The 20,231-nt window shown below is 40.3% G+C and overlaps 1 protein-coding gene across 2 annotated transcripts in view; it reads right to left on the bottom strand.

Annotated features, from left to right (window-relative positions):
* The window catches only part of IBSP (integrin binding sialoprotein), a 33,337-nt gene extending 14,242 nt beyond the window's left edge, over window positions 1-19,095 (bottom strand). The window contains exons 1-7 of one of the 2 annotated variants that reach the window (XM_075578441.1): window positions 18,971-19,018; window positions 16,137-16,191; window positions 15,402-15,469; window positions 13,605-13,655; window positions 11,726-11,809; window positions 7,485-7,526; window positions 1,969-2,112 (exon numbers count right to left, since the gene is read on the bottom strand). In XM_075578441.1, coding sequence (XP_075434556.1) covers window positions 1,969-2,112; window positions 7,485-7,526; window positions 11,726-11,809; window positions 13,605-13,655; window positions 15,402-15,455 — 375 coding nt within the window. In that variant the 5' untranslated portion in view covers window positions 15,456-15,469; window positions 16,137-16,191; window positions 18,971-19,018. Of the gene's footprint in view, window positions 1-1,968; window positions 2,113-7,484; window positions 7,527-11,725; window positions 11,810-13,604; window positions 13,656-15,401; window positions 15,470-16,136; window positions 16,192-18,970 lie in introns of both variants that reach the window. The other variant, XM_075578432.1, reaches the window with a different exon arrangement.
* Window positions 19,096-20,231: the final 1,136 nt, after the last annotated feature.

Here is a 20,231-nt window from a genome sequence, read left to right as displayed (position 1 = left end):
AGAGAGAGAGAGAGAGTGAGGTCAGAGAGAGAGAGAGAGAGTGAGGTCAGAGAGAGAGAGTGAGGTCAGAGAGAGAGAGTGAGGTCAGAGAGAGAGTGTGAGGTCAGAGAGAGAGAGAGTGAGGTCAGAGAGAGAGAGTGAGGTCAGAGAGAGAGAGTGAGGTCAGAGAGAGAGAGTGAGGTCAGAGAGAGAGTGAGGTGAGAGAGAGAGAGAGTGAGGTGAGAGAGAGAGTGAGGTCAGAGAGAGAGAGAGGTCAGAGAGAGAGAGAGAGAGTGAGGTCAGAGAGAGAGTGAGGTCAGAGAGAGAGAGAGAGGTCAGAGAGAGAGAGAGAGAGGTCAGAGAGAGAGAGTGAGGTCAGAGAGAGAGAGTGAGGTCAGAGAGAGAGAGAGAGTGAGGTCAGAGAGAGAGAGAGTGAGGTCAGAGAGAGAGAGAGAGAGTGAGGTCAGAGAGACAGAGAGAGTGAGGTCAGAGAGAGAGAGAGTGAGGTCAGAGAGAGAGAGAGTGAGGTCAGAGAGAGAGAGAGTGAGGTCAGAGAGAGAGAGAGAGTAAAGTCAGAGAGAGAGAGAGAGAGTGAGGTGAGAGAGAGAGAGTGAGGGCAGAGAGAGAGAGTGAGGTCAGAGAGAGAGAGAGAGTGAGGTCAGAGAGAGAGAGAGTGAGGTCAGAGAGAGAGAGAGAGTGAGGTCAGAGAGAGAGAGAGTGAGGGCAGAGAGAGAGAGTGAGGTCAGAGAGAGAGAGTGAGGTCAGAGAGAGAGAGTGAGGTCAGAGAGAGAGTGAGGTCAGAGAGAGAGAGAGTGAGGTCAGAGAGAGAGAGAGGGAGGTCAGAGAGAGAGAGAGGGAGGTCAGAGAGAGTGTGAGGTCAGAGAGAGAGAGTGAGGTCAGAGAGAGAGAGAGAGAGAGTGAGGTCAGAGAGTGAGGTCAGAGAGAGAGTGAGGTCAGAGAGAGAGAGAGTGAGGTCAGAGAGAGAGAGAGAGTAAGGTCAGAGAGAGAGAGAGAGAGAGAGAGTGAGGTCAGAGAGAGAGAGTGAGGTCAGAGAGAGAGTGAGGTCAGAGAGAGAGAGAGAGTTCTGAGAGAGAGAGAGTTCTGAGAGAGAGAGAGTTCTGAGAGAGAGAGTGAGGTCAGAGAGAGAGAGTGTGAGGTCAGAGAGAGAGAGTGTGAGGTCAGAGAGAGAGAGTGTGAGGTCAGAGAGAGAGAGAGTGTGAGGTCAGAGAGAGAGAGTGTGAGGTCAGAGAGAGAGAGTTCTGAGAGAGAGAGAGAGTGAGGTCAGAGAGTGAGGTCAGAGAGAGAGTGAGGTCAGAGAGAGTTAGAGTGTGTGAGAGAGAGAGTGAGAGTGTCTGAGAGAGACACCAACTGCGCACTGCAACAGTTAGGTATGTATATACACCTTTGTTTTTACTTTGGGCGCCGCGTAAAAATCCTGATCGCCTTGGGGAGCCTTCAAAAAATTCTGATTGCCTTGGGGAGCCTTGAACCGAAAAAGTTTGGGAACCACTGTTCCAGATGATTAATGTGTGATTTCCTTCTATTAATCCTTTGAGTGCCAGAGGGGTCATGGCACAAGATTGCCATGGCCCATCCTGCACTCATGATCACATGACCACTTCTCCGAAGTGATGACACGATTGCTCCTTCACTGATAATTGAACTGAAGAGGAGGAGTCATGCTCTTCCATTCCTCTTCCTGCCACATCGTGTTCAGCACAGAACATGCTCTCCCCTATAAAAATGAGCAACTAGATTATGATGTAGCTACTAGCCCTATGACGTAGGCCCTGGAGTGCCAGACCCCATGATGTAGTAGCTATGTCAAAAGGCACCTACTGTATAAGGTTAATGTTGAATGATATTACATTGGGACATCTATATCCATGATTATTAATCGGCACCTGCTTTTAAAATGTTGGTTGCGCAGCAGACCGGTCCTGTCACTGTACAGTTGAAATAGTGGAATATAGAATACATGTTACACACCTCTGCAGTGGATGCACCACCATCTGCACCATCTGCACCTGCAGAATCAGCCTCTTCACCAGCTCCATTTCCCTCATAACCCGCTGCATCAGCTTCCTCAGAACCTGCTTTGTTCCCATTGCTGCTGAGTTCATTAGATTGGCTCTGTTAATTTAAATATATTATATTTTAATAATATCGATTTATCTGTGTTAAAATATTACGTTAATACTAACTATTCAGTTACAGAATAAAAAAATTACGATACCCACTTGTATTACTAATCTCTACCACACATCGCTCAATGTTTCCCACTATTAATAACACGTTTCCTAACCTTGGGAATACTACATTCCAATATACAGAAGTAGCCAGATTCACCTTCCCCAGAACCACAGAACAAAAAGGCATTTCTCTCGCGGAAGGTGAGGGCCATGGACACCTGTAGATGTTTTCTTACCGGCTTTCTTCACTGCAACCGGGGAATGCCACAATCGGTTTCCCCAGGCATCCCCCAATTGTGGTGAAAATTAATGTGAATACATCTGTAAAACAATTGCTACTTTGCATCAAAATAGTTAACAATTAAGACAGCTGTGTAAAGCAGCAAACATATTACAGAAAGATTTGTTGTGATGTATAAAATGTGGAGTATAAAAGTTAAATTAAACATCTAAAATGTAGGGTCAGTGGAAACCTCTGAAACATATGGAGCTGCATTTAATATACAACATTGGGGGGTCTTCAGTAATTAGTGATTACAGAATAGTGACAGACATACATATGATAGCAATTGGAGATCAGGTGAATGGCCATTAACAATTGGTTAAGGCTACCACCATTTAGCATAGCCAGCATGTTGGGTAACTCAGAAGACATTTATTCAGGCTCTGTGCATACTGTCACTATTACCTTTGCTACATAAAGGTTGATATAAGTGTACATTTTTATGCCATGTTTAAATAGTTGCGGTTGAAACCAGTTAAACGTGAAAAATGAAAATTGCATAAAGTGTTACTATGTTTTTAGCTGCAAAGAGGAAATAATGGAATTAAGAAAAAGACCATGTTAAAAAAAAAGTAAAAGCCGATTTGTGCCATTATGGACAAGTATCATAATAAAGGGTGGACCACTCACAACTAAAACATAGTACAACATGTTGGGTGGTACAGTAACTGTCACCCTGTTCTACGAGTGTAAGTTTGGTACGTATCTCATGTTTGTTTTATAACTCGTGACAGAGTCATCTGGAATCTGTATCTCCGTACTGCTATTTTGCTGCCTTTGTTATGTTTGAGGTTAACCTTCTATGTGGTTTAGAAGTAAGAAATATGGCTCCTGGAAACTGGCCTTATGAGTAATCCGACCACACGATTTATAAAAAGGACAGAAGATTGCATGTTACGATTTTAATGCACACCCATTTGTCCGTAAATTCGTTGAGGAAGTGAGACTATGACAGAAAGACACATGGCACTTTCACAAATGGTAACACATTCAGTGCCAGAGGGTGGCAAATAAATACCTCTTTGGACACTATGGCAACTAACTTGTAAATGTATTGATTCCATTAGGACCTTTTACGTAAATTTAGTATGTAAACACTGTTATTGTGGCTACAAATGTGCCATAAAAACAAAATACAGAGTGCAGTAAATGCAATAACACTCGCATATATCCACACATAAGGTCATAAGCACGTTGCAGTCTCCCAAATATCATACAGGGTTTACACTGAGGATTATCAGACACTGGAAGGCAGAAAGGGATGTTTGGCAGCGGCCAAACCACCGCCGGTACTGCACCGCCACACAAGACGCCGCCAGGAGAACTCATCGCTGGGACCTCACTGCTTGTGGTTTTGACAACGCGCTCTTTAATGTCCCAGGCCACTCTGAGGACAGCGGCGGGTGCACGGCACATCTTTAAATATCCTTTGAGCGGCCCGGGACATTTAAAGATGGCATCATCGAGATCGCAAGCAGCGAGGTGTCCTGGTGGTGAGTTCTCCTGCCGGTGACGTGTGCTGGTGGTGTACCGGTGGTGGTTTGGTTGCGGCCAAACAACCTAGACGGGAGGATGGGACATGCAAATGACACAGTACAGTATACATATTATCATTTGACCAAACTCAGAATCTGTAATGTAGAGAGTGTAGCGACTGGAATAGACTTGGAGAACCTATATGAGAAGTATGGATGCACTCTCTTATTATTTTAACTATGTATGGTCATAATTTCTTGTTACTGACTATTCACCAACCATAACAAGTTGGTGTGCCTGATTTGCAACCTTCATCCACTTTTATTCATTAATAATGTCTGTAGGTATTTGGTTCCATTGAATGAGTATGATACTGAATATTTTCAGCTGTACAAAAGATAGCATGTTTTACTATAAAAGAACTAGTGTCAAAATTATTGAGCCCCCTGGCATGTATAAGTTGCACAAATGCTGCGTTAAATGATGGGCCGTGTAATTTCGATAACTCGCATTACCATTTGTTTCAATGGAGTTGTGTCAAATCTGGAAATAACGTGGCACCTTCTACATGATGTGTTATGTCAACGTAAGCAGTACCACTGGCTACAGTACATCTGTACATATTGGACATGTGGCTTGTGTGCAAATGTACACACCGTATTCCCACTTTCTGTAACTGGAATAATATGTCAAATGAAGCCTCACTGTTAATTGTAATAACAATGAGAGCAAAATGGGGGTTGCACCCGCTCAAGCTAGTGTGACCGCTACGATCCCTAAATCAGACTGGTGCAATAGGGCAAGGAGACTAATCAGAACACAGAGAACACTGTATGATGTAAAGACACAATACATACAGATAAGGCCCTATTAATGCACTCAAAATCTGAGGGGTAGGTCACCCTAGTAAAAAAGCAACAACACAGGAATAATCTGAACCAAACCTATAAATAGTATTTAAGTATGCTTTATTAATGTTATTAAAATGGTACCAGAATAAATGGTGAATAGAATGAACCGAATACAGTGAGTGCTATTAGGGCAAATTGCCAAATAGTTAATCCAAAATAGTTGGAAAACTAAACATAAGCACTATAAATTACAGATAGCACACGATCAATGCCTATGGTTAAAGGCAGTGAAGGCTAACTGGAATGGATGATGTCACTGGAGCACTATATGAAATATATACATCCACTAGAGGCAATTCAATGTGTGTGGACTCTAGCTCACTGTAAACCATACATCAATGATGGGGTAGAAGGTAAAACAGTAGCAATGATAATCATTAATAACACACCTAGATATTAGTACAGCTGACATACATAGACCGATAGAGCAATGGTGGTGTGAGCCCCATAAAACCTGTCCCTGCTAGTTAGTAACTACACATAGGGATAGAAATGAGGGAAAGGGGTACCCTACACACCAATATATGTTAATCCTGTGAGGAGAGAACAATACTGCAGGATCGTGTAACCCACTAGCTCTGACCCTCAATAACATACCCCTACAGCACACGGGGGGGAGAGGGGGGGTTGGAGGACAGAAAAGAGGGAAAGATGGCCCTGTAAACTTATCTGTGCTGGCCCTGGGTACACGATCCTAATGGTCAGCCTGGAAAGGTGCCTCGTGGAGTGCGCAGCTGAAGAGAACTCTGGCGTGGTCACGGTTAGGTCTGCTAGAAGTTGCAGGCATCCATGCTTGAAAGCGTGACGTGTGACGTCATCACATCCTTCAGCTGCGCACTCCACGAGGCACCTTTCCAGGCTGACCGTTAGGATCGTGTACCCAGGGCCAGCACAGATAAGTTAACAGGGCCATCTTTCCCTCTTTTCTGTCCTCCAATCCCCCCTCTCCCCCCGTGTGCTGTAGGGGTATGTTATTGAGGGTCAGAGCTAGTGGGTTACACGATCCTGCAGTATTGTTCTCTCCTCACAGGGTTAACATATATTGGTGTGTAGGGTACCCCTTTCCCTCATTTCTATCCCTATGTGTAGTTACTAACTAGCAGGGACAGGTTTTGTGGGGCTCACACCACCATTGCTCTATCGGTCTATGTATGTCAGCTGTACTAATATCTATGTGTGTTATTAATGATTATCATTGCTACTGTTTTACCTTCTACCCCATCATTGATGTATGGTTTACAGTGAGCTAGAGTTCACACACATTGAATTGCCTCTAGTGGATGTATATATTTCATATAGTGCTCCAGTGATGTCATCCATTCCAGTTAGCCTTCACTGTCTTTAACCATAGGCATTGATTGTGTGCTATCTGTTATTTATAGTGCTTATTTTCAGTTTTCCAACTATTTTGGATGAACTATCTGGCAATTTGCCCTAATAGCACTCACTGTATTCGGTTCATTCTACTCACCATTTATTCTGGTACCATTTTTAACCAACATTAATAAAGCATACTTAAATACTATTTATAGGTTTGGTTCAGATTATTCCTGTGTTGTTGCTTTTTTACTAGGGTGACCTACCCCTCAGATTTTGAGTGCATTAATAGGGCCTTATCCGTATGTATTGTGTCTTTACATCATACAGTGTTCTCTGTGTTCTGATTTGTAATAACAATGCAAAATGTACCAGCAAGATAAACAATGTTGTTTATTATCTGATATATAAGTATGATGCTGTCTCCAGAGCAGTAACATTTGGAAAACATATGTCCCATCAAAATCTTGCTTGTTTTTTTTTTGTAAACAAACCGTTGATAAAATGATATGAGTATTTGCTCTAAATTGTGGGAAAAGTTGACTGATATTATTCCAGCTGCTGCTGCTGTAGGCTGAAAAAATATCAAGATCCGCAATATATAAGAAAGCTGATCTGCATTTATGTTTATTTTCTTGGTCACTAAATAACTTGACCAACAACAATTCAAAATAGTGGTTTTATATTTTCTCAATAGAATGTTGCTCTTGTGAATGAAGAAACTCTGATTGGTCAAACATGCAGCAAATACATATTTTTTACTAAACCTTTACAATACTATATAATAATGTAAGAATACAGTTTTACACCGGTGAATTGTAACAGATACATGCGTTTTACATCAGTAAAAGCCATATGTAATAAACGCCACTATTCCCTAATAGGGCATCAGAAAGCACCTTAAACCCCATAACAAAATGAATGGGATGTAAGTTGTCTTCCATTACTGGAAGGTGCCATGTGGAAGAAAACATCTTAGTAAATATGGGCAAAGAGGTTTTTATCTCAAAATCAGTCTCACTTTGGCTCCTATTTAATAAATGGTGCTATGCCACAGGACATCTTCTGGTGCCAGAACACATCCCGTAACCCATGTCCAACAGCACTGGAATGTGTACAGTATGATGGCAGAATACTGCATAGTGAGTATGGGCCTGTACAGTATGTCTCGGTTGTTGTGGCATGTTGCTTCACAAGTAGTATTCCGGTATTATAAACATAATAACAACTCCCAACCCATTGCAAGAAGTCTCAACATTGGAAACAACCTGTCTGCAGATAGCAGTACCATGATGAAAAACTCAATAACAGACTGAACTTGCCTACCTCATCTGAGCTATCATCATTTTCTTCTGAAGAATCACCACCCTGGACAAAAAACAAGTTGAAGAATCAAATATTGGCTAAGTACAATTCGGCAGAATTGAGTGCTTACTCTGTGCTATCCATTTGTTAGCCTACCATTAAACAGAATATAACAGAAGTGAATTAATAAGGCTTGCTTTCTTTTGTGGATATCATGCTACTGTAATTAACACATATGCTGTCATGCGTTCATGTCATGTTAAAACTGCTAACGTGAAAAGTGATGCATGTTACCCTGTATGTTCTTAAATGGAAATTTACAAAGCAGCAAACCATGAAATAAAGAAAATATTTCTTGAAACAAAATAACATTAGCGCTACAGTACACTCATTTGCTGTTTGCCATAAAAAAAAGAAGTTAGAATAATGGACTCAAATGATGATCTTGTGACCACATATGTGGTGTGTTAAATTGAACAATCAAGCTAGTGCATTAAAAAGAGCGGTGTGTATCTTCCTGTGGGTGGGAGAAAACGTAGACTGGGCCTATATAATGGGAATATCTCAGGTGACGCATTGCGAGGGGTTGCAGTGCCCTGTGTTAAAGTGACTTGTGAATAAGGGATATGGAGGTAACCAAGTTTGACAGTAGGACATCTATGAAAGACTCAAGAAGGTACAGCACTCTTCAATCAACACTCCCACTACCACTCATACATTGTTTATTTTTCACATCTTGTTGTTTACCTTTATACTAACTTCATTGTCAGGGCCCTGCTCTTCCCCTCCTTTCAACACTCTACTAGTACTACTACCACTGCTCTGCCTCCCCTAATATTTATATTTGCTCTAACTTCACTTTTTTCCACTTCACTTTCTGCCATTCTGATTATTCCTCTAACTTAATATATTTCCATCGCTTCTTCCTACTCTACTTCTTAGTTCACATGAACTCCTTTCCTATCTGGGCCCTCTGACACAGCTATTTCCGCTGTATTTAAACATGCCCCTACAAATCCTCCTCACACATTCTCTTTATTTCCATGCTTCTCGTCCTTGCTTCTGGGGTAATCTCTCCCAATTCTGCCCCCTGCCCCATTTCTGCATGATCTCGTCCATGCCTCCCTCATCCAATTTTACCTCATCATGGTGCAAACCCCTCTAACCTCATACCCATCCAATGTCAGCCTCCTTCCTCTCTCCCTTTCTCCTGTGCCTTTTGGAATGCTTGCTCTCTCTGTACATGACTTTTTCCCCTCACTCTCTCCTCCTTTTTGCTAGAACCAAGACTTGGCTCACTCAGTCTGACTCTGCACTGGAAGCTGCCCTCTCTTATAGTGGCCTTTCTTTCTCCCACACTCCTCTCCTCAATCTGCTGCTACTGAACCCTTCCTATTCCTCCCGCTCTTTCTTTTTCTTCCTTTGAAGCTCACACTGATAAGCTGACTTCTCCTCTCCCTCTCCACAGGGTGGTCATCTATCACCTATCTAACTCCACTCATCCCCCTTCTGTCTCCTCTCTCTGACTTTGAACCCATGGCTTTCTTTCTTTCCTCTGACTCCACCTCCACCTCTTCTCCTTGGGGACTTCAACTGCCATATTGATAACCCCTCCCTCCCTTGGACTTTCCACTTTCTCGTTTTAACATCTTCTTTTGGTCTCCACCAATGGACTGCAGCCAGCAACCACAAGGATAGCCACTATCTGAGCTTGATTTTCCCTAAAAACTTTCTCTATCTGATCTCTACATTTCCCCCTTTCCTCTCTCTAACCATAATCTAATTTTCTCTCTCAGTTCTCCCCTTCTACACCTCCATCTACCCCTCGTTTCTGCAGAGACCTCTGCTCCATGAACCTACTGGCTCTTGACTCCACTCTGCGCTCCTCCCTCTCCTCTCTCTGCGATGCTACAGACTCGCAACCTGGTCATAAACTACAACATTGCCCAATCATCTCTTGATCTACATGCCCCTCATTTTCTTTGCTATTCTCGCCCTTCTAATCCAAGAACAAATAATGTAGAGCAAAGGTGCACAGCAGGAAAAAAATGCAGGAATGAGCACCATTCTCCTGCAATCTTTCTTCTAACCCAAGACCCTGGCTAAACTGCCATACATGCATGTTGCATTACTGCACTCACTCCTCTGAACACTTCTGGAGAAAATATCACACTGTCGCAGACTTCATTCACTACAAATTTGTTTTATCCTGTTTCAACTCTGCCCTCCCACAAGCTAAACAAACATACTTTTCTTCACTAATCAACACTTACAAGCTTAACCCATGCCACCTTTTCCCCCGTCTTTGACTCTCTCCTCAGACCACCATGTGTTATCTGTTTTTCTTCCTCCATTTCACCTCAGGACTTTGCTAACTATTTAAAGACAAAGGTGGATACCATTTGTCAAAACATCCTCTCTGTACCCTCCTCATATTCTACACCTCATCTTCAAACTCTCCTCCTGCCTTCCTTGACTCTTCTTCCTCTGTTACAGAGTGTTGCTGCTGATCTCTCATCTCCCTCTACCATTCGCCCTCTTGATACCTTTCCCTCCCATCTCCTCCAGCCTCTCACTACTACTCTAATCCCTACACTCGCACATATTTTCAACTCCTCCCTCCACTCTGGTAACTTTCCCACCTCCTTCAAGCATGCAACAGTTATACTTTGCTCAAAAACAGCAAGCTTGACCGTACCGGTCTTTCTAATTATCACCCTGGTTCCCTCCTTCCTTTTGCCAATAAACTCTTTGAACGCCTTGTATGCTCTCGTCTGCTCCATTTTCTTACATCCTATTCTCTCCTGTATCCTCTATAATCTGGCTTCAGCACAGCTCACTCCACTGAATCAGCCCTCACTAAAATAACTAATGACCTTCATGCTGCTGAAAACAAAGGCCATTACACTCTACTCATATTACTCGACCTGTCTGCAGCCTTTGATACTGTGGACCAGCCCCTTCTCCTTCACATTCTCTATATTTGTAACAGAGCTCTATCCTGGATTTCCTCTTACCTCTCTCATCGTACCTTAAGTGTCTCATTTGCTAGCACCTCCTCTGCCGATCTCTCTGTAGGTGTACACCTGGAGACTTTCCGGGACCTTTTCGCTTTTATTTTTATATTTTCTCTCTAGGTTACCTTATTACATCTCTTGGGTTCAATATCACCTTTATGCTGATGACACACAAAATTACTTTTCAAACCCTGACCTTACACCATCTGTACAGACGAAAGTCTCTGAATGTCTTTCTGCTATATCATTCTGGATGGCCCTCTGCCTACTCAAACTTAACACATCAAAGATGGAGCTACTCATACTTTCTTCCAAGCGTGGCCCTATTGCCCTCTTTTACATTACTGTTGTGAGCACTATCATACACCCAGTATCACAAGCACACTGCCTAGGTGTCACATTTAAATCCTCCCTCACATTCTCCTCTTACATTCACAATGTAGCTAAAACCTGTCATGTTTTCCTCCATAACTTTGCAAAGATACATCCTTTCCCTTTTCTCTCAACTGCTAAAACTCTCCCGTATTGTCTAATTGTAAGCTTCTAATGTCCGGCCTTTCTGCCTCTCATCTGTCTCCCCTATAATCTATCCTAAACATTACTGCCAGAATCACTTTACTCTCTCCTAAGTCTGGCTCAGTGTCTCTCCTGTTGAAATCCATCCCCTGGCTTCCTAATAAATCCTGTATTACTCACAAAATTCTCCTCCTCTCTTCTACCCCTCCTTACATCTCAGCCCTATTTCTCGCTATACACCTTCCCGACTCTTACGTTCTGCTCAAGGATGTCTTCTCTCTACCCCTTTTGTATCTAAAGCCCTCTCCCATCTAAAACCTTTCTCACTCACTGCCCCATGCCTCTGGAATGCTCTACCCCTCAACATCCTACTAGCACCCTCCCTTTCCACCTTTAGGGCCCATCTTAAACACCTCCTTAATGAAGCATATGAGTAGGTTTGTGACTGATTCTATACATCTCATCCATTAACCTTGACCCCTTGCAGACACACTTACCAGAAAACTTTGCTACTGTCTCTGTACGTTATCCCAATTAGATTGTAAGCTTTTCGGGGCAGGGACTCCTTTTCCTAATGTCACTTTTATGGCTCAAGGGCTTTTTCCCATTATCTTTTATATTATTATGTCATGTATTACTGCTGTGAAGCGCTATGTACGTGGATGGCGCTATATAAATAAAGATATACTTACTGTACATACATACATTTTCACTTAAGGAAGTACTTACCTTAGCATGACTTAGAAAGTGCTTATAAGGTGGCTGCAGATATACACTTCTGTAAAAGTAGTAACCATGTCTATTCTTCGAAACCTAGCAGACAGCATATTAAAATGTGTTTAATAATAAATGAACCCAAATTATATTTAATGGCATTAAAAAAAAAACACATAATGAAATGAATCTGAAAGCATAGTTAGGATAGATTAGGGCCAATTTATAAATAATAATTCACTGAAGAAAATGCCTTGTTTGGATTTGTTGACATGGAGTATATAAGAAGTGAACAACATTTCAGTATAAAGGTGGCCCCACTTATAGACGAGTGAATTACTGTTATTGAGTCTCAGACTTAGTATTGAACCTTATGACCTAATATTGGAAAGAACCAAGACCCCCCACTACTACTGCCCAATCAGAACAGAGACTACTGTAACTACTATTCAAATTAATATCAGCATGTACTGTAGGTTAACCCTTTCAATCCCACTAGCTGCTGCTGTTGTAGGTCTCTGCGTCAGCTAAAGACGTGATGCTCGACAGTTGGTTACCATGCATTACTGCACATAAACTGACCCAACAAGCACTTGCAAAGCAGGGTTAAAATTAAACTGTTGACTATACTGGGGTTGCCATACATGTGAATACGCTTAAGCCATATCACTGAGTGCACTTTGCTATCTTTCTGTATACAGTATGTCTGCAACTTGAATGCTTGTAGGAAGGGAAAGTTTTCAGCACATACTGTACAATAAATCACTTTCCACTTTATAGCTTTTAACATAGAAGACATATGGAGAAAGAGGGGTATTTATTTCACCAAAACTGTTCAGCAAATGGCAAGTTAGTTCTTGAAATAAGTTGAAGCAAAGGTCTGATCCGTCCTTAAAGAAATGATAAAGCTTCTGGGCCATCATTGGCTTTGGGCTTCTCAACAAGGATTTGAACTTTTCAAGTCAGCCAGCCTCATTACATAATTGCTTCTGAGGCCGTAAGCCAGGAATTCATTTACCATGGATTCTTTTTATTCCGGCTTTCAAACTAGCACACGGTTTTACATCAGTGGCCCACCGCCAAAATATATTTGGATGGATGATCCCACACACACACTCACATTATGGAATACGTTTCCCAAGTAACTTCATCCCCCGGCTGCTAAAGAATCCCTTTGTTTTCAGGGCGGACAGTAATTATTGCTGGTGAATGTTTGCTACGTATTATTTGCTAAGAATGTTGTTTTTTTATTTGCACACAACAAATGTTGTAATTGTGCCCATTTTGTTTTAATTATGCTTTCTATGGGAGAGGTTTTATATTCTCTGGCTACTACAGTATCCTATGTGTGATATGAACATGTGCTGAGTTTAGGCATTTACATAGGCAACACCCTCTCTCCTCCTTCCCCAATCTTTATTGGCTTCCTGATAATGATAAGGGTATGAGGTAGTAGAGGTAAAGGAAACACTGGATTGACAAACACACATTCACAAGCCCCAAAGAAAATGGTTTTGTGCTTAATCTCCAGAGAAATAAAAACAGTCACATCTTTGCTCTCGGAATAGTTACTGTATGTTTGCTCAAGGAAGCCACCTAGGTTGTTAGAACCTTTACAAAATGTTTTTTTTTTTAGGGGCTGGCTAGCAGGGATTGCACCTTTAAAACCCGGATTCATTACATTGTCATGACTACTTTTTGGTGAATTGGAAGTTTGCACCAAATAATATTATTAATGAAGTGAACTGAAACATGCAAAATCAAAAGTTTGCAACTTTACATCAGTCCCAGAAAGTCCCACTGGTCGTGAATAGCGCCTGCGAATACAATGATGACCCACATAGCGGTATAATATTGTCATGGATTTCGTAAATAACTTGAGGTTATTTCTCACCCCTTTTTCTTCAGAATCATCTCCTTTCCATCTTCTCTGGAAGCGGTTTACCTGAGGGCAAGAAAATATGACATGCCCTTATTACACTGCACAAGTGATACGTATATACTGAGTGTATGCAAAAAGCACATTGATACAATTTACAATATGTAGTGTGCAATATATATAAAGTGGTGTATTTGTGGAATTAGAAGGCCAGTTCCATATACACTGTATAAACAATTGCGCACTCACACCAAATTAAAGTGTAATAATGGACTTAACGGTAACCTATACTGTTGGTAAAATTCTTTGATTTATTCATAAGAGCATTTTTTTTTTAACCTGTATTTGATGTGCCAAACACACAATGGCCAATATGTACTTAGGAGTCTTCTGTCATTAGACACAGGAAGTGTCTTATGACTGCTCAGTAATCATGAGCCAATAGAAATCTTGTTGCATTATAAAGATAAATACTGGAAACTAAGTCAATAGTGCTCCCCTACAGAGGAGAAATTGCCATCACCCAATGTGTAACGTCCTTATAAATAGTATATACAGTATGTACAGTATAGTATATAGTATAGTATGTACTTCATGATTTAAAAATATGATATTAATAAAATCTTGGCTTCAGCTTACGAAACAGTGGTATGGGCATTAATCTGGGAGTTTTCTTTTTTATGTAAGTAATAGAGAAAGTTTTCTTTGTAACATCACATTTGAATGAAAAAATAATGACTTAACTCCATCATTGCCTGAATGATCTGTGTCTCATTGCTTTGTATGACACTACCATCTGGCAGCAAAGGAATTCCATACCACTGAATCGGCCACTTTGGGGCATTCCTTAATACCAATCTAATACTTAGATTGTAAGCTCTTTGGGCAGGAACTCCCTTTCCTATTGCTACTTTCATGTCTGAAGCACTTATTCCCATTATATGCTATATTATTGTGTCACATGTATTACTGCTGTCTAGTGCTATGTACATGGATGGCGCTATATAAATAAAGCTACACATACATACAATGTTACTACCATGACTTTGAAAATATATGGAGGTATTCACTTGTTTAAACTCCCTATGAGTTTCAGCAAGTATTTTTTTATGCTACTTTTAGAGTGCATGTATGCTATGTGCAAATGTTGAATATACACCTTAGTCAAGAATACCCCATTTGTTTTCTAGTTTACCCCTCTTTTGGAAATACTGGTTTGTTCACACTGCAAGTTAAGTAAATCAAATTAAATGACACAATTCTCCCTTCTTCTGCTGCCAGCTCTGAGTGGCAAACTGCCCGATTAGAAACATTTTGTGTATTGTTGTGCAATATTTCCAAACAGCATAAATTATACCTCCTTTTTTTATGTGTATACAATTAACGAGCTTCCGGCAAATTGTCAAATCTAATAGCAATGCTATTACCGAAGTATTAAAATGCCAGTAACATTGACAGCTTTTTGTTTGGATTTCAGTGTAAGTAGTATCACTTTGGGAAATGACACTACAACTATTATAAAGCCCCACTTATGGTCCTGCACAGTGTTTCCTGACCACAACTCTCAAGGCCCAATATAGATACTGTAAGCTATCTTGCAAATCCTAACCACCATAAGTGTACTAAAGACATAGCAGGTTGGTGCTTCCTGGTGGCTAAGATAGGGAAACCCCTGTAGACATACTTCCCTAAATGCTTTACTCTTTTTGCTTTACACAAATGAGAATTGCAGACAGTCTCTGAAGGACAAGAAAGGTCAGACAATGATAACGTTTCCACAGATACACGACATTGAACTTTGCATTTACTTACATAAAAGGCACTGCCCAAACCCAAGAGAAAGATCAAAGTGATGGCTGTCTTCATTTTTACAGTTGTTTCTGAGAAAGAACAATTGTTTAGATGCATACAGTATATCTAAGAAATATTTGACACTTCATTTTGATAGCTGTAGAAAAACAACAATCTAAAAGCCAAGGAGAAGATGCACAATAGAGATGTTGAATAACGCTTGAATTATATATCTACTCAAGCGGGCACATTATTATTACATTCAATTTGTGTATGTTAAATAGAAATAGAAGATAGAAGATATATTGGTGACATTAATTCAATAGCTAAGATATAACATGTAAACATAATATACAGTAGCTTATTTTCAGTTTCTCTGTCATATTTTACTAGATATGAAGGAAAGCTTGATACTGGAAGGTAATGACTTAAGTAGCCAAACAGACAAGTCAAGATGTTTTTTTAGGCAGATTTGGAATATATTTCCATTCACATGCACTAGGAAGAGGAAATATATTGAGGAGCAGGTACAAAAATTACACTTTTTTGGCTAAATATCAGGAAATCTTAGTCATTAGAAAGGGAATGTTGGAATGTTTTATAAAGTAACTTTCATTAATTCTAGGCACAAAACATCTTGGGTAAATTACATTTTAGACATGCAGGAGACATTGACACATAACCCCCTACATGTTTCCCAGTGTTTTGTATGTAGGACAGACCTCATACAATATAATTAATCACAAGCTTGCATACCTCTTTCTAGACCATCCCTCACTGGCCAGATGATGATAGGTACACTTAAGTTCCTCTGCCAAAAGGGGGGTGGGTTATAGGAGCATACAAGGAAGTTAACACCATATATGAAGGCTTCATAACACATGCAATTTATTATATGTAATGATCAGTTTACCCAAATAAACATTTATTTTGGGATTTATTCCTATGTAGACAGGGGTGAAAAATTCTCTCAAACGTAGAGATAAGAGGATAGGAAGATATGGAACACGGTATTAGTGTTTTAGTAATCGAACGGTACAATACAGCCAAAAGAACTTTGGAATTAAAAATGTATGAAAAATATATTTTTAAAATAGCTTAAAACTCTTTGGAATTAAAGAACCTTGGTAGTTAAAAGTAAATATATGAAAAAATATATTCTAAAATAGCTTAAAAATCCTTAAATAAAATCCTTAAATAAAATTTAAATGGAATTGTGTGTTTTTTTTGTGAACAGAAGCAGAATACGTGCTATATGTGGATGACTAACAGGGTGTGTTTATATAGCCTGTTGTTGGTCTGAGGTAAAAAGGGGATAATGGGGCTGGTTAGCAGAGTTTAATGCGCAGTCTTTCCTTCACGGAATGCTGCTAAAAACAATAGCTTTCTCACCCTCCTGGTGGAGGCAGTACGTGAGTTGCTTCTCTCCCGGGGGCCCAAATAGGAAGAAAAGGGCCGAACTCGGTGAGTGAGCAAAATAGAATTTATTAGGTACAGAAAACAAAGTCAAAATAACACTCACGGTACAGCTTTAAAACAGCCCAGCATCAGCCTGATCGTCCGGTGATATTCCTCTCACCATTACAGCTCCCGTGGTCGCGTCCGACGGCGGGACCGGAAGAGGAGGTCTTACCGGATGTCAGCAGGCTGGCTGGGTCCTTCAATCAATGGGCTCCGGCAGGGAACAACTAGTTTCGCAATAATGCTTCGTCAGGTTCCAGGGAACCTGACGAAGCATTATTGCGAAACTAGTTGTTCCCTGCCGGAGCCCATTGATTGAAGGACCCAGCCAGCCTGCTGACATCCGGTAAGACCTCCTCTTCCGGTCCCGCCGTCGGACGCGACCACGGGAGCTGTAATGGTGAGAGGAATATCACCGGACGATCAGGCTGATGCTGGGCTGTTTTAAAGCTGTACCGTGAGTGTTATTTTGACTTTGTTTTCTGTACCTAATAAATTCTATTTTGCTCACTCACCGAGTTCGGCCCTTTTCTTCCTATTTGGGCCCCCGGGAGAGAAGCAACTCACGTACTGCCTCCACCAGGAGGGTGAGAAAGCTATTGTTTTTAGCAGCATTCCGTGAAGGAAAGACTGCGCATTAAACTCTGCTAACCAGCTCCATTATCCCCTTTTTACCTCAGACCAACAACAGGCTATATAAACACACCCTGTTAGTCATCCACATATAGCACGTATTCTGCTTCTGTTCACAAAAAAACCACACAATTCCATTTAAATTTTATTTAAGGATTTTATTTAAGGATTTTTAAGCTATTTTAGAATATATTTTTTCATATATTTACTTTTAACTACCAAGGTTCTTTAATTCCAAAGAGTTTTAAGCTATTTTAAAAATATATTTTTCATACATTTTTAATTCCAAAGTTCTTTTGGCTGTATTGTACCGTTCGATTACTAAAACACTAATACCGTGTTCCATATCTTCCTATCCTCTTATCTCTACGTTTGAGCAAAATCCCGTGCGCTGACCAACCCTCCACCTCCACTGCAACTACAAGAAGATTCCGGGCTTTATCTTCTCTACTGGTCCAGCTGCAGAAAACAACAAGGGCAAGTATACACTACCCTTTCTTTGGTTACACACTACCACACAGGCAACATCACAAGCCTATACAAATAGGGAGCGCCCCAACCTCTTTTCTTTTTGTGAAAAATTCTCTATTAGCCTTTAATCATATCTAAAATCAGCAATTCATCTTCAAGCTGTTGTAATTAGCTGAAAGTTCCGAGCTTCAACCAATAAGAGACAAGCAGTGGAGCTGTTCTTGGGTCTCTCACAAGGGCAGAAATATGTAGAATAGGTAAATCTGGTTTGAATAAGTACAGGACGTAGAAAATAGGTATACTGTCTGCTAAATAGACACAGTTAGTGGGTATGATTTTAAAATAAATAAATATATGAACCCTTTAAATACTGACTGGGCCCTAGAGACTAAAGTGTCAATATCATTTCAATAATACTCTCTGTTATTACAAAAGAAACTGCTACAAATATTGCGGTGACACTTCTCAACTGGTTCTGACTCGTGCTTCCTGCCCACGCATTGTAAACCCTCGAGGGAACCCACACTCTTACAAACCATTAATTAGAAGATACTGATTGGCATTGAGGCCTAAAGAAGCTGTCCTAATTGTTTGTTCCCTCACATTGTAAAAACAAAAATAGTGATATATTTAACATTTTTCAATAAAACTTACATCACTGTAGACATGTATTATGGTTGGTGCTACAAATTCCATGCTGATTGCACGCTTAAACCTTATAAAAGGGGTTTTAAAAGCTTTACAAACATGGTCTCAGAAGCTTATGAACAGCAACTTTGGTTTTTACAATGTACTATACATCATTTTTATGCATCCACATTGTTCTTGAAGAAAATGATTTTAAGATTTTTATGTATACTGTAAATAAACATTTAAACTTTTTTTAAAATGAGACCTTTCACATAATGATACATTTAATAAAATGAAAACGATTAACCCCTTCAGTTGTTAAAAGCAAAAATTTATTGCAGAGCACCTATAGATATGGTATAGATAGGTGTAATAAATGACAGATTTACTCTTACCTGTTACACTGGTCTTCTGAAGTTCAGAGTGAAGGAGCACAGATTTCCCCTGTTCAGCTATTTCGATGGGTTGCAATATAAACTCCCCCTTTGTACATCTTCAGGCCAATCAGACCACAGGTTGTGACATCAGTGAGCAGGGGCTCATCACGAGAATCCAAAATGTCAACATTTACAACTATGGCCAGTTGGCCACACAGTTGACATAAAACATCCCTATAATGTCAACATGTTTGTATCATTCAGTATAATTGAAGGGCTTGTATTACTGGAAGGGTTTGGTCACCAATGCCAAACATATAATGATGCTGCAGAGTATAGTAGAGTGCAGCAAATTCCTTTCATCTAGCATTTACCGCCAAACCTATTTTGAGTAAGAATTCTAGAAACATTTTTCCCCTCTTTTTTAGTGTTTATAAAATGTGCAGCTCAATGTAGCATTGGAATCCAGCGCTGTGTTCTTTATTTTACATGCACTCTTGAAATAGTACATTTTTAAAGTAGCAATCTTCCCCAAGCCAATTTTCTTTTTCAAGAGTTCCTTAACTGGATGGTATCATGGAGCAGGACACAGTCAGTGTTCAGTGTTAACACGAGTAGTCTCCCCACTCAGGAGATATTCAGTATCAAATTCTGGCACTTTCAGCAATTAAACTATTGTTGTAGCCAGTGACAGCCAGTCGATGAGAGGAATGCCTATATCATGGCTTCACCGCTTTACTTATTTATTCCATAGAAACATAGAATTTAATAGCAGATAAGAACCACTTGGCCCTCCTAGTCTGCCTATAGTATATGACCTGGAGATTGGCAGATCGGCCTAAGGCATAAACATGGCACAACCTCATTTTTTGTTTTGCCTCGTTCTTGGTAGGAAATGCCATGGCTTTTTGTAACATTTCTCGTCTCACTTTAGCTCCAGCAACCTGCCTAGCAGAGAGATAGGGAATCAAGTATGAAATTGACTATACCCGAGCGAACAAGAAGCATATGATTGAATACTGCACAGTGCTAAGCCGTTTTGACAGGAGAGGTGACCACTAATTGATTAGCTGAAAATCTTAATGATATGATGAAAAGAAGAAAACTTATTGAAAAGAAGACAAACACAATCATGAAGAACCTCACCTAGAGCTGGAAATTTGCTTTAGCTTGCTCAAAATGCATGGCAAATTTTCACAAGCAATTATGGAGAAAAATATATATATATATATATATCTATATATAAAACTAAAATGTTTGTCAGGATGTTTGTCAGTTT

This window comes from Ascaphus truei, chromosome 1, assembly GCF_040206685.1.
Source record: "Ascaphus truei isolate aAscTru1 chromosome 1, aAscTru1.hap1, whole genome shotgun sequence".
In the NCBI taxonomy this organism is placed as follows: Eukaryota; Metazoa; Chordata; class Amphibia; order Anura; family Ascaphidae; genus Ascaphus; species Ascaphus truei.
The sequence above is the reverse complement of the archived record's forward strand: the minus strand, read 5'-3'. Positions and strand labels throughout refer to the sequence as shown.